General features: G+C 36.7%; 1 protein-coding gene and 1 long non-coding RNA gene across 4 annotated transcripts in view; one reads left to right on the top strand and one right to left on the bottom strand.

Moving 5' to 3' along the window:
* Positions 1 to 323: 323 nt before the first annotated feature.
* PFKP (phosphofructokinase, platelet) overlaps positions 324 to 15014 on the bottom strand; it is a 42452-nt gene continuing 27761 nt past the window's right edge. Inside the window, exons 15-23 of one of the 3 annotated variants that reach the window (XM_053941497.1) lie at positions 14626 to 14713; positions 13560 to 13712; positions 8295 to 8447; positions 4519 to 4683; positions 3460 to 3521; positions 2874 to 2985; positions 2039 to 2138; positions 1338 to 1443; positions 324 to 861 (exon numbers count right to left, since the gene is read on the bottom strand). In XM_053941497.1, the coding sequence (XP_053797472.1) occupies positions 711 to 861; positions 1338 to 1443; positions 2039 to 2138; positions 2874 to 2985; positions 3460 to 3521; positions 4519 to 4683; positions 8295 to 8447; positions 13560 to 13712; positions 14626 to 14713 (1090 nt within the window). In that variant the 3' untranslated portion in view covers positions 324 to 710. The remainder of the gene's footprint in view (positions 862 to 1337; positions 1444 to 2038; positions 2139 to 2873; positions 2986 to 3459; positions 3522 to 4518; positions 4684 to 8294; positions 8448 to 13559; positions 13713 to 14625; positions 14714 to 15014) is intronic. The other 2 variants (XM_053941480.1, XM_053941487.1) reach the window with 2 other exon arrangements.
* LOC128787405 (uncharacterized) lies at positions 809 to 3451 on the top strand. Its single transcript, XR_008430715.1, has 3 exons — positions 809 to 896; positions 1970 to 2045; positions 3083 to 3451. It is a non-coding gene; the product is annotated as an uncharacterized LOC128787405 (long non-coding RNA).

The raw sequence follows: 15014 nt of genomic DNA, 5'->3' as shown, positions 1-15014 counted from the left end.
CAGTCTTAAAGAGGCTCTCAGAAAAAGGAAACATGAAACAAGGGCCAGGTTACACCCTTATGAATCTCACGTTGCTAAAGCTGTTCCTCCCCACTCCCAACCCCAAGAACTAGTTTTATCCTTCCTGTACAAGGAGGATTCCAACTCCTAGCCTGATCCTGAAGCAGCAAAGGAGTGTGACTGAGTGTTGCCCTGGTGTAACTGACTACTTCCTGCAGAGCTGAGGAAGGAAAAGGGGAAGTTCTTTTTCCTTCCCTGGAGTCTATAGAGAATACTTCAAGTGCTATTCCCCCAGCTGTTTAAAAGCAGGTGAACACAACATGTGATGTTTGCAACAGTATTTTATTTCACTTCAGGAACATTAAGCACATCCTGTAACTCAACACAAGAACTAGCCATCTACATTTATTTTTGGGGTGTAAGTACTCTGAAACAAAGTGCAGTAGATGAGTAACTTACGTAGGAGTGCATAGAACGGTGTTGCACTTGCTTGTTAAAGGGCAGTATCAGTACTGGTGTTTTCCATTAGATGCAAGGGTTTGTTTCAAACATAACACACAAACAGGACAAAATCTGTGTGACAGCTGAACGTCTTGTTTCACATAAAGTGCTGGAACAATAATTTAAATGTTACAAAACAAGGCTTTAACGATTCTAAAGCATTGTTACTCACAATGTGCATCTATGACAACAATCTAAATGTGGCGTGTTTAGATGGCTCCGGTCTCAGCTTCCTTTGGGAGCATGGCCACGTGTTCCAGCTGGCCTGAGTCTGACACGTCATAGCTGGTCTTGTACTTGGCCAGGATCTTCATCAGTGGTCGCAGCTTCAGCCACCACTGCTCCTTGGGAATCCTGTGTCTGGAGGGGGAAACAGGGAGGTGAAATACATGGGGGTAAGGCAAACACCTTCCTTATAAATGGAATTGGGCATTGACTGTCATGGAGGGATGTAAAACACTGACACAAAATGAGAAGAATCAAGGACAGAATCCCAAAGAAATGAACAGGTCTCAATGGAAGATGTTTAGCATAATACCAAATTTGGCACAAAAATGCTGCCCCACTGAACTGAAACAGAAGTAAAGTAATTCTAGGCATTAAGGCAAAGGCTATCACATGGAAGTTACTTAACAGGACAGCAGAGTCCCAGACTTCACCATAAGTGTAAGGAGGATGAAGTAAAAGTACAAAGGCAAGAGAGAAGTGAACAATCCAAGTGGATCTGGCAGAACTGAGGCCTAAGGCAAAAGCAGTAAGGCATTGGGAAGTGTTTGTTTGAAGTGGTGCAAGGCAGGCTGTGGTGAGGTGTTTACCACCAGGCAGTGCATACGTACACAAAGTCTGTTTCACTCTTCAGCTCAGCCACGGGTTGGAAAACAAGGTTGCGTCTCCGTATTCCCAGCAAACAAACTGAGTCATCTGTATTGGCAAATACTTTTCCTAAAAAGAATGAAGTGATTCAGCATCTTTCTTACTAGTATAAGGGCAAATACCACTTTTCTGCAATTAAACTGAACTTACAGTAGCCTAATTTCAGCTACTAATTATTTAATAGATTGATATAACATCAAATTAGTGCTTTAATAGGGTTAGATCTTCACTTTTTTAGCTTAACTTGGATGATTAGCAATGAAATAAGAGTGCAATTAAACAACAAAATGATTGAATTTTAGCATCCAGTTTTAGATCAGATTTTAGGAAGTAGTGCTTTACAAAAATTCTTAAAGACTAAATATTACCTCCTTCTGTCTCCCATGAAGGCAGCATGAAACAAAAAAGAACAAATGTAACTATACAAACAATTCCTGCATGCATGAAAACCTTCTATCACACTGGCTATTTGATGAAACAGCTATCTGAATTATTGATCTCACTCAAGTAGATATGCTCATACATCAAGAAGCACAGCAAAACACGAAGATGGGAAGAAGAATGTTGACTAACAAATATTCATATGTTTGTGAAGTGGAAGAGTCTTACATATGGACAGACAATCAAAGACAGTAACAAGAGACTGCACCAAACGTTTCTGCACCTTTCCGGTAGGTTTCTTTCAGTTTTTTCGAGATCCACTGCATAGCTTTCGCTGAAATTTTTGTCCCGAAATTTCTATCAAATGGGGAAGGTGCTCCACCCTGTGCAAAAATTGAATTCTGGGTTAGCTTATCAAAGCAGGATTGGTGTCTTGTTTTATCAGTTATCTCTGCTAATGGCCTGCTCTACCTCTTATTTCCATTTCCCCCACTTAGAAAAACAAATCAAAAGCTCTACCCCATCAGTCAATCTAAGGTGTTTAAAATTTGTGTTCAGCACCAGTGGAATTCTCACAGAATCAATACTACTACTCACTTAAAAGAATCGAGGGAACTGTGCATTTTCCTCCACCTCAGCCTCAGTGATGGGTGTAGCCAAATCAGCAACTCCCTTTGCCCACCAACCAGCTGCACAGTGAGATAAGGAGTAGCTCACTTCTGTTTCTTCCACAAAAACACCCATCTGCACAGATTTTCTTAATGAAATCTCTGCTCTTGAAGAGGGTTCAAGAGGCAGATATATTATGGATGGGCAGGCAATTGTATTATGAAGAAGGTATTACAATTATAAGACAAAAAGTGGAATTATTTATTAATATAGACAGAAGAGGAATAAAAATGAGATTCGTAAGGAATCTAATGCATTTTTCCCAGATTTTTAAAAAGGGTTTGCAATAAAACCTGATGCTAAAACAACCTTCTGAGGTGCCTACAAACAAAAATCCACTTTTTTTTTTTTCCTTAATCTTGAGTCAGACTTGTTTCAAATGCTTGAACAGTGTATGTACTTTGTGCATAAAAAGTTAGTATTGTCTGTAGCTATAGAGTTATATTTACCTGCTGCATATGGCCCAATACATTTTTTCGACAGTCAAATACTCCTTTTCCTTCTTCAGAATACAGCTGATAAATGAAATCAGTTGTGTAGTTCTCATTGCAGTTCTCATTTCTGTAACAATTAAGGCCAGATAGTTAGCAAATTTACTCTAAAGCACTGGATGTCTTTGCAGCTACTGAATGACAAGTCTTCTCCCTTTTCTTTTCAGTAATCCTGGTGTGGACATTTTCACCTGATCACATACACTCACTTCCACGTAACAGGCTCATGATTTTTAGGGTTTTTATAGTAAAGGCCCTAGTGTGACACACTACCTCTAGTAAGAAAGAATCTGGAATAAAAGACAAACCCGATGAGAAAACAGACTGAAAACAGGATGAAGTATTAGATTACAGAGCAAATATATTTACACAGAAAGAAGTTTTGGACTTGAACTGCTTTTTGGAGCAACAGCTTTTCTAAAAATCTCAAGTTAAAGGAATAATCAAGGAATAAGACTTGGAGTGTCATTCCAAATAGCCAAGCAGCCTACCTGGCTGGGAATGCTCAGTACCACTGATGCCATCTACTACTACTTTTACCTACCTCAGCACTAGACCACGCTGGATACTGGTTTTCATTTTTTCAGTCAAGTGTTCCACATTAGCCTAGAAACAAAAGTATTTTTAAAGATTCATAGAGAACTCTGTATCTGAAACAACTTTAATGAGCCTACATTTCCTGAGAACTTCTGTCAAATATTCCACATAAAGCATTATGTGCAAATTCAAATTATCAAGATTTTTGGAGATACAGGATAACATACTGTGTATGGCTATTCATCTTGGGTTAAAACTAACATCTTTCTCTATATCAGAAATAATAGATTTTATTACATCAAAGGAGGTTTTTATATGCTATACTGGTACAGCATCCAGCTTGATATACATAAAAATACAGAAATTGCCACTGAAGTTTACAGCCTGACCTTACTTCCAGTCCTGCCAATAACTGCGTGGGGATAAGTTCTGATTTATTTCACATCTCTGTGCTTCTCAGATATTTTCTATCCTTTTAGCTTTTTGTTTGTCCATGACTGCAGCTAGTACTAACCATGTCAGAAGTGTAAAGTCCTCACAAAAGACAAGTTGCATATCAGCTTGTGTATGTTCTACACCATAATCCTTAAAGCTTGAGGGCTTTATTTTAGTAACACCTCCAGACATGCTCTGAATAGCTGTGGTAACAGAGTCAGTATCTAATAAACCTGACATACTGGTCAGTTCTTGTCCTGAACAGCCTTTAAACACCACAATGAAAAAATACTGTTCTCTTGTTTTTGGCTTTATTTTAAAAGTACCCAGGTCTGTTCATTTAATTTGAATTTCAATCAGAAGACTACAAATGAAACAATTAATCTAGTAGTGCTTAATGGCCAATACAATTATTTTTGTCATTTTACTGAACTTGGGTACCAACACTGATTGTGTCTACACTCCTTTATATAATGTTATGGCACAGGAATTGTCATGACAAGCACAGATTTTAGGCCCAACCTCAGCTGGTTTTTTCTTTCATGAGCCATCTACTTCAGGTATACACATTAAGATACAGACATACAACAGCTTTAGATCTACTTAAGAATGAGCAAAAGGTGCTGAATACCTGGAGCTCTCTGATATCAAACTGCTCTTCGAAGATGTAAGCAGCATCAGCTCCTGCTGCCAGGGCCCCCATGTTGGCCAGGTAGCCGCAGTAGCCGCCCATGGTCTCGATGATGAACACGCGGCGCTTGGTGCCGCTGGCCGACTGCTTGATGCGGTCACACGTCTGCTCAGAGACACCACAGCCTGAGTATACACTACAACCCCTCATCGTTTATGTTTTTGTATGTCATGCAACTTTGTGTCACCTACTGGTAACAAAAAAGTTAAAAATAAAGTATTTATAAAGAATAAAACTTTAAAGAATTCCAAAACTGCATAGCCCATGTAACTATAATAATTATCCAAGAAACGATTTCTTACAAATCATGTACTAAACACCAGGGTAGAAATAAAATGTTTTTTCTACTAGCAACTCTTAACATCTACTTGCTTCCTGCGAATACTGAAACAAGAATTCATTTTGGTTTGTAGTGGCATTAACCAGTTGTGTATCTGCGTTTTCTAGCACAGATACAAGTAGATATAATGAAGCTTTTCAAGGAACTGTGGGATGAATAAACTTCTCTTCTTTAACTCTATTCATTACTTAAGCTTACTTCTCCTTAATATTGATATTAAAATCCACTGCATTCCCATCTATACTGAACTTCTTAAGTCCTGAGCATGTACTGCCCAATTACTTTCCAGTGATGATTTCCACATAATTTTTTCAAGCACTGCTGGTGCGGTGCATGTTTTAAAATGCTTTTGGTTTTTTACTAACACATACATAGTTACTGTAAGAAGACTGAAATCTCCACTTGCACCTTACTCTGACCAGCATAAGGAATGTTCTCTACACAGAGATCTGTTACTTACATGAAACCAATTAACAACAATATTTATTACAGCTGCCTAAGAGAAGTGGAAAGTAACAAAGACAGAGGCAATCTCCAGTGTGGCAAGACCTAGGAATCTTAGGCAAACACTGTAACTCAGGAAAGTGCAGAAACCTAGGAACTAGTCTACTATCCACCTTTAAGTTTTAGTAATACTCAAGAATCTATTTGACAAGCTCACCTCCTGGAATGATTTTTTTCTACCATCTGAAGTTATTTTAAAGTTGTTGATTAATGTATTTTCCTTTCAGAAAGCAAGTCAGAGAAATAAAGAATTCCTATTTTCTTCTTTGTCTTAGAAACAAATAAATAAATAGGACATACCACACTTTGTGACAGGAAGAATTTTGTGAAACTGATGTAGTGCCCCAACACCAGTTCTGTTTAATAAAAATGGAAATGAAAGTACCTGGAAAGTTTGTCATCTTGCAACCTGAATTATGGTAAGATTAAAAAATCCCCATGACTTACTGATTTTTTGAATAAGTAACTGTAGGTGCTGTAATATTTGAGGTATTTCTAGTTCACAGGTTTTTAAAACCAGAACTTCATTCAGCTAACTGAAAATACTACTTCAGGCTGAAATTCAGATTGTGAACAATATGGCCCTTAAAGCCATACCTAACACATCACAGAGCAAATCATTACTTGATATGTGAGAAAACTTAACATAAAATAATATAAAAATCCTAGAACTTCTAACATGATACAGTTTAATGCATTTAAAGACTAAGACCAGTGTATGCATGTATTTAGGTCAGGCTAGCAAAAGATACATGTAATTTAATTTATACATATTTTATTAATGTATTTGCATATATGCATATTGTGTGCTTACACACAAAAGTGCAGCATTCACATGAATTTATTCAGAATATGCATATTCTGTTATCCCAAGCAGAAAAGTAGTTCCATAATAAACTACATCATGAAAGTCTATGTTGACCTCCTATCAGTTTTTCAAAATGACACCTAACGTGTCTTGGGTTTTACAGTGTTACCAAGCACTTTACTTTCTCCTTGCAGACATTGTTTCATGAAAATTTTTGCAGAATACTGTATTACTGGAGCAATTTAACTCATTTTTTAAAGAACTGCCTGAAATTGGATAGGTACTATGTGCTTAACTTATGTTTTAAAACAATTGTCTTTAGACAATAAAGATACATGTGAAGATTTCCACCATTTTGAGAGACTTCAAATACCTGTAAACCCCAAGATTTCTAAAAAGATTTTCCATTTGCTAGCAGGAGAATTAAATTTTCCGTCTTTTGAGAATCTCCAAGTACTAAGCAAGGAGGTAAATCAGTCATGGCCTATGGGACTAATCACTTGAAATCTACTTAGAAGGGTTTCTGTCCTTGACTGTACAAGAGATAGAGTACAAACTTTCTACTACTTTTGCTTTCTCAGAATGACTGTGACAGAAATACCCAAATATGAAATTGTCACAGATAGACTTAAATGAATTATTAATTCATACACTACACTACAGGCTGGAAAAGCCAAACCTCAAATGCCAGGTTTCAGACATCATAAACAAGCCATGAGGACTCTTTTTGGAATTCTATTGCTAGTTGAGCTTTCATATGAACTGACCCAGCTTAATGAGAACTCCTAATGTTCGAAACGCCAAATCAAGTGTTCTGTTACTAACTAAACATCCTAATGACAATAAAATTCAAATGATACAACCATATTTGTTTTACAGAAAGCACTACTGATATCTATACAAACTGTAATTAAATTAGTACCAAAAACAATTACGTAAGAGGAAGCAGCAGTATATGCAATCATTTGTTGCCCCATTGTGTTTCCAAAGTTACCACTTTTGAAGGTGCATGGTCACAATTAGCAGACTTAGCTACTTCTATAAATGTCAGGCCAAGAGGTGAAAAAGCTAAAGGAGTGGTGAGATACCCATGTCCTGCCTACGAATGTTGCTACATGACAAGCCCACACAACACCTTAGGACATCTCAGCCCAGGGATGCTGCACTGCAGCTCCCAAAGGCCAGGCCACCCTGTTTTCTGCCACAGCTCTTCCAGTTATCTACTGAGCTTTTTCACTCACTATGTAAGAACACTGTAAAAAGCAGGAAAACAAACCTGCTTTTCCCAACCCCCTGGATCTGTAGTCTTTATTTGACTTCCTTGGCGAATTACTTCATGATTTAGTTATATGGCTTGCTAATGATGGCTTTGATAAAACTCAGAGCAGGTAAGATTTACTCATTTGTTTGCATTACATCTCAGCTCAGTTCCCTTTGCTGTGTCTTAAACAAAGTAAATAGGACTGAAAGAGCTCATAAAACAGCTGTATCCAAGGGAAAAACTATGGTAGACTGAAACTGGAACACTGACTGTTCTGACCCTGCACTGTTTAGTTGAACATCAGTGACAGACTTAACTGCTTATCCTATCCAAGCATTTATATGCACTTAGTGTACATTAAGCCTAATGGAGTCTGTGGGATTATTCATGTGTTTAGTGTTAATCATGTACTTAAAATGCTCTACTGCACTGAGCTCAGTCAATAGTTCATCCAAAAAATGGGACATTTATTTATAAAACATGTGCTTTCTTCTTCTACCTAAGTAAGATGTAAGATAAAAATGAAATTGAAGAAAGCCAAATATTTGATTCTCAGTAAAAGCAAATAACCTAAGCACTAATGCAGGAGTCTTGAAGAACAAAAGAGAATACCCAAAAATTAAGCATTTCACATAATACTTTTTCTAAGGTTAATCTTTAATCAGTCTTGGAAAACTGAACTATTAACCATTAAAAAACACAAGTAACTGAGTTATTTAAGAAAACCAGACATTGCAAAGTCTTTAAGTATCCTCATCTTATGCATTTTATCATCTTAACTTTTAAAAGATACGCAGTCTTACCTCCACAATAGCATTCAAGGCAGTGTCAGTACCAAGGCTATAGTCTGTGCCTGGCACATTGTTGCTAATAGTAGCAGGTACCACACACATAGGAACTCTAAACTCCTCAAAGCTGGCACGCGCCTCGTAGAGCTGCAGACAACTTTCAAAGGCCTGAAGCAGTGGTACAAGTGTGAGTGAAACATTCCTTGTCTTTGGACTGCTCTGCTAATGACTCCTGGCATGTGATGGTAAATGTGGCTGTCCACTGGCCCAAGTAAATACAATTGGTGAGATTATTTGTGGGGGTGGGGGTGGAAATATCCTGTACATACCACAACAGTGCACTGGGGTTGCATTGGCACAATGCTCTTTGAAGAAATGCAGAGGATTAGTACAAGTTAGTACAGACTGAAGATGAAGTGTGCACAGCAGAGCGGTCTGAAGCAGCTAGGTAGGAAAGGATAGCAAAAAGCTAGACTGGAAATCATTCCACAAGAAAGAAATTAAAGAACAGAGTCTGATACATGCTAAGGAGCTTAGAAAGTTAACTAGTAAAACCCTTGCAACTTGAAGAAAATACTTAAAGAAAGACACTTTTTAAAAAAACTATGTTATCCTAGAAAGTCAAGATACGCATCTATTTCCACCAAGAGAAAGGAAAAAAAAGTTCACCCATGCCTTCAAAGTTTCTATCAACATCACATATCTGCCTCTGTGAACACAGACTGGATGTAGGCCTAGAAAAATCTAGGAACATATGCACATGGATGAGTTAATAAAGTTTGCAAGTATAGTTCAAGGATTCTTTGAATAGCAGTTTTAGGTCCTTGGAAAGACTCCAAATTCTACAAGTAAATATATTATCATTCAAAAGGACAAGGTGCTCCTAGTGGATGTCAAAATAAATGTTAAGATTTTGCAGCTGTTTTAAGTAAACATACATTACATTATTCCAATTATTTCTAATCTAAACTCATCAGCATCTCTCATGAAGTGTGGCAATTTTTCAAACTGCCTATGTAATGGCTCTCCACCAGAAAGCCTGATTACACAGTACATGACTTTTTCATCTCTTTCTCCCAGAAACTGATGTTCACAGAAGTCTCATTTTCTTGATTTTGCAAATTGGTTCAGAGAAGCCAACTATTGCAGATCAAAACTGGATACCTATTGAGGTATCTACAGGCATATTGTACAGTGACTGGTTTAAGGAAAAACTTAGAAGAAAATTATGGGTAAATCCCCTACCTGTGAGAGTTCTCCTTCTGAGCTTTTGTCCTAGACAGAGAAGATCCTGTTCAGTGAGAAGACAGGATATTTATGGCTGCAGGTGCATAAATGCAAACCGACTTCCTAAAAAATCTCTCATCTCACTGTTTTGTAAATGAAATGGTTCAGTGCTATACTTTCAGTTTGAGGTTGAAACACAGCCTAAAAGATGGCACTTTCAGACCCAAAGAGCTCCGAAGAAGTACAGCCAGGAGCAACAAATAGGAGGGGTTTATTTGGGATTTGGTTTTTTGAGTGGCTGAGACTTCACTTAGGAAATTTCAGTAATTTCCTGGCCCAACTCAGCTCAGTCAGACTGCTTTGAACTTTTATTTCTATTAGAAGAATAAAAACATACAAAGTAACAGTGGTTTGGCAAAACCACGCAGCTTCCTGGGGATCTGCAAAACATGAGTTTCTCTAAAACGTTTTACATTAAGACTTCTGGAAAAACAAGTCAAAGGGAGATGTAGAGCACTAACTAACATAACTGGTTAGTCTGCATTTATGTTATGTTAAGATGCAGTTATGATATGTTTGACTTGCATTAAATATTGCCATTTTATTTGATGCAAGTGATTTCAGCCAACATATCCAATGACTGTACCTTCACCAAGCAGGAGCATTAGATGATTATATGCAACATCTTTGCATCACTGTGGCAAAACATGAAAATGCTTTTAATATATGGTCACTTAATTATAAAGGGTAAATAAGTGATCAATGGTTTTAGTAACTGCTATGCTAGTATTTTTTTTTAATTACTACAGTAAGGCCATAAAGGGATACTGCACTATGTTAATAAAATGGTTTAATAATTTCCTACCCTTTTATTGGATTTGTGTTACTAAAAAGGTTGTTGCCATAACCAACATAACCAAGGATGCTTTATAAAAATTCATGCAGTCAAGCAAAGACTACTGTTTGCTGACTTTAAGATGATCTAAATACAAATGGCCACTGAAGGGAATGGAGTTTCTGCCCTTACTCCACATCAGCTGTTACTAGGACTGAAGGAGATGAAAAATTAACAGGTTAGCTAGTGGCCAAGGCTAATTTTCAGCTTCCCAGTTCAGAGTAATGTGGAGCCACACATGCTACTGGGATGGTACAGGCATCTGTTTTCCACAGGAATGTGTGGAGACTGCCTTAAGGCATCTGACTGTAGTGGTCTTTGTTCTTCGGGAGATGTTTCATTTTTTTTCCCCCCATAAAACCAAATCATCAGTCTGTACCCCCTTTTCCTCTGGTGAAAAGAAATGTAAGATTGACAAAGAAACACACAAAAAGTTTTAGCCTCTCTCTTTTTCAGGTTCCATTATTCTCATCTAGCTGATACCTTTTCCTTTCATTTCATGGTTGCCACATTCCTGAGGTCTGACATCCAAAATAACATCCTATTCACTTCATTGAATTAGCAACATACTTGAAAATATAGATATTTTTATTATGGTTGTTATTTTAGTGATGCTTCATTTAATAGAAAATCTGAAGTTCATGTTTTTATCCTGCAATCCTAAAAGGATAACTTGGTATACCTTTATATATCATCCTTAAGCCTATCCTCCTCAGGTAGAAACATCCAGCTTTCCCCTTTATATTTATGTTGTCATTAGCATTTTTCTAATATTCTGAAAAGTGAAGTAAAAAATACAGTTTATCATATATTTAAAACACTATTCAAAAGATAAATCAAATCTGAAGCCAAGATTTTAAAACAGAAGTGGAAAAAATGGACCATTTCAGAAGGGTCCCCATGAACTGTTATAGAACCTAAATTAATTATTGAGAAATGTTCATGCCTTTGTGAGGAGCACACTCTTTACTAATCTTTCATTCAGAAGTTATGTATCTGATAAGCCTATTTTGTAATTGTTTATCTGTTTAAATGCAGAATTTTAGCACATTCTATCAGCAAATGTTTCAGCATACTTTATACACTTGGTAAGTTAAAACAACTGAGGAGTGTCCAATGATGCCAAAGAGCAACAATCCCTCATTACCAGCACAACTGTACTTACCTTACTAGAGGTAGGCAAGATCATGCAAGTAAGAACCATACCACAGAAAAACTAAGTGTGACGACACTTGGGTGTTCAGAAAAGGTTCTGCTGCTCTGAGAGCATTGTAAACTATGATACATTTATTATTATCCTGTGTTAACAGGAATAAAAAACTACATATAAACTTGATAAAATGGATATTCATGTCCACCTCCTGCTTTTATTTTACCACAGTCAATTGTATGGCATGTATTGAGCTTATCTGGTCACATTTAACAGGGGGCACAGTTGCTACTTCACCTGATCTAAGCATGACACAAGAATGGCACTGGGAGTTTTTGTGAATCAAACAATGTTCAAACAATCAGAGCAAAAAACTGAAAAGATATCAAGCAGAAATGTTTTCCAAATGCAAAAGTCTAGTCCTTCCAAAATCACCACAAATTTAATCTTCCACTCAACTGAATATAAATCTTGCAAAGCCACTACTTTTCATATTTAATCCAGAGAAAAATCTAGGCAAAATTAAATGCAAAACAACCAGGAGAAAGCCACTAGCAAAAAAAAAAAAAAAAAAAGCTTTTGAAAAGTTTTCAACTACCACACTGAAAATACAAACATTTTATCTAATGAAGGCAGATGACACCTAGAAACCTAAATAGAAAAGCAAACCACAGCAACACAGACTGACTGACTACTATATATCCCCTTTGCATGAAATAACCTATAAAAAGAAGTCAGTTTGGTTAACAAAGTTTATGAAGATAAGAAAAGAAAGAAAGCAGATGTTATGCACAATCATTTTACTCACCTTAGTTCGTGATCAGTCATTTTGGACAGATATTTTTATTTACCAGAACTGGAAACAACATTAACACTTATAACCCAAGTTGTCAATAAAGAATTAATTCAGTGAATTTTAGTTAGCTTACAGTCTTACTCAAGTAAGACTGTACAATACTTCAGGAAACTGATATTTCCTAACTGATGAAGTTATTTATGTTGGAATGGTGGAAAAAAAAAAAAAAAAAAAGAAAAAATTATGGTAGTGCATTCAAAGTTGGTGACAACTGAAGAATCCTTGAAATTAAACGACTATCATGATTAAAATTTTCAAATACATTTAAGCAGTAAGAGAACTGTCATTTAATTTCCAAAAGCAACTTGAAACTCTTTTTGTCCAACTGACTAAGCTTTCTGTTCAACTGAGATTAGCGTTAGAGAACTGAGGAATGGCTGGGGCTGGAAGGGACCTCTGGAGATCATGTAGTCCAATCCCTTGCCAAGGCAGGAACACCTGAGCAAGTGACATAGAACAACCCAGGAGGGTTTGGATTATCTCCATAGGAGACTGCACAACCTCCCTGGGCTGCTTTCTCCAGTGCTCTATCACCCTCAAAGTAGAGAAGCTTTTTCCTCGTAAGAGATTAAACATTCAATTTTTACTTCATGTTGTATTATTGCATTTGATATTTTAAAAATTACTTAACATGTCTCAACTCTTTTTATTAAATCTGCTATTAGCACATGTAATGCCTATTATTAGAGAAATACAGATTTTACATATTCTCTTAAAGGAGTAAAGATGTTACATAACTAAGAATCTCCTTCTCAATAGAGCAACTTTCCTTCAGTGTTTGTTGCAGCTGGGTATACTACAACTCTATATATTATGAACAGGCATGTTTTTGCCCTCTACCATGCAAATGATCATCCAAGTCTCAGTTTTAGGCTTCTTTCTTTCTTGAACAACAATAGATGCCTGCCATCTTATCTTGCACTTAAAAAATTTAGAGGTCATTGCAGTTTCAGCAGAAACTAAATGGAAGCATTTGGGATCCTAGACTTTCTCTTTTCTAAAGTGGTGTCATGACTGTGGCTATATCAAGAAATTATAATTTCCCAGATCACATTTCTTAAGTTCTGGTCTACAAAAATATCCAATAGTAGCCAATTGAGTAAGTTTAAACAATTGCTTTGTTAGTAGATGCACACACCAGAGCAGACTTACATCAGTTATAGTGTTCAGAGCAGTATCTGCACCAATGCTGAAATCTGAACCCGGTACATTGTTGGATACAGTTGCAGGAACCATAACCATTGGAACACAGAATTCGTCATATTTCTCCCGGGCAGCTGACAATTCCAGAAGTCCAAGGTAAGCCTGTTGGGCACAGGCATCATGTGAAAAATTAGGATGAATAAAGGAAGGGCAGAGTTGGGAGTGACAAAATGAGAAGGGCCACAGGGGAAGCCATTTCTACCACAGCACACTTCAGCAAGTCAGAGCACTAGGGAACCACTAAAATCTAACACAGACAAAAGAGAAAGCATTAGAAACAGGCATGTATTTAAAAACAATAAATATTCTTGAAAATGAATAATTTAGGCACAGAAAGTTGGTTTTCAACAAAACAAACTAGTTCCCCAATCTTCAGGTACTGTTAACTCCTGATTTAAAAATTTTAATATTCCTGAATTAGGGTCATAGCTAACAGCTGGGACAAAAAAGGAAGATACACTCTTTATCAAAAAACAATGAGCACATTCTTCTCTGCAAGAAGCAGGCAAAGTACTTTCCTGAATCAAAATTTCAAAAAATTGTTTTTTTAGAACAAAGTAAACATGAAATACAGGAAACAAATACTTCTCTAGATCCATTACAGATTTTAACATGCACTATGTGAGAGGAGTGGCTTAAATAAGGAACCACAGTGCAATTTCTACTAAGAGTCAAGAACTTTGGCAAGGATGTTCTAAGTATGGATACAGTTGAGACTGAAACTTCAACAACAGAAGTTATTAATTTATTTTAATACAACAATCTATAACACTATCTCATCTCATTTATCCATTTAGCACATCTGTTTAGCAGTTCTAGTCACTGTCTTGAATGCCAGCTTTCCAGAGAACCACTGATTGACAATACTTATGATTCTAAACACTATCTATGTTGTGTATCAAATACAGATAGAACCAAATGCACCTTACATGAAGATTGGGTAAAAATCATACAAGACTATTAATTTTGTTAGGAATTCTAGTCTACTTAGACATAATTAGATATTTCAGTGTACCTCAAATCCACCAATAACCATAAGGGCGTTAATGTTGTTAGTGCGCATCTGGTCAGCAATCTTCTCCAAGTATTTTGCAGGAAGAGTACTAAAAATCATTAAACCAAAAGAAAAATAAAAACAATTTACAGACTCTGAAGCACTAAGAACTCATTACTAAGCTGAAATCATAAAGTCAGCAGGCAACACAATGGTTTTTGTTTTACATATTTATCCATACAAGTAGCTCTTCCAGACAAACAATAAGAACTCATGTCAAGTGTAAAGAAACTGCAGGTTTGAAATCCTTTAAAGTGTAAGGACCTCAGGAAATTTTTAAGTTGAGGTCACAACTCCCACTATTCAGAGCTGGTTCAGTACTATAAAGATACCCAAGCTGGAACAAAAGG

The sequence above is a fragment of the Vidua chalybeata genome, chromosome 1, assembly GCF_026979565.1.
Source record: "Vidua chalybeata isolate OUT-0048 chromosome 1, bVidCha1 merged haplotype, whole genome shotgun sequence".
Taxonomy (NCBI): Eukaryota; Metazoa; Chordata; class Aves; order Passeriformes; family Viduidae; genus Vidua; species Vidua chalybeata.
The sequence above is the reverse complement of the archived record's forward strand: the minus strand, read 5'-3'. Positions and strand labels throughout refer to the sequence as shown.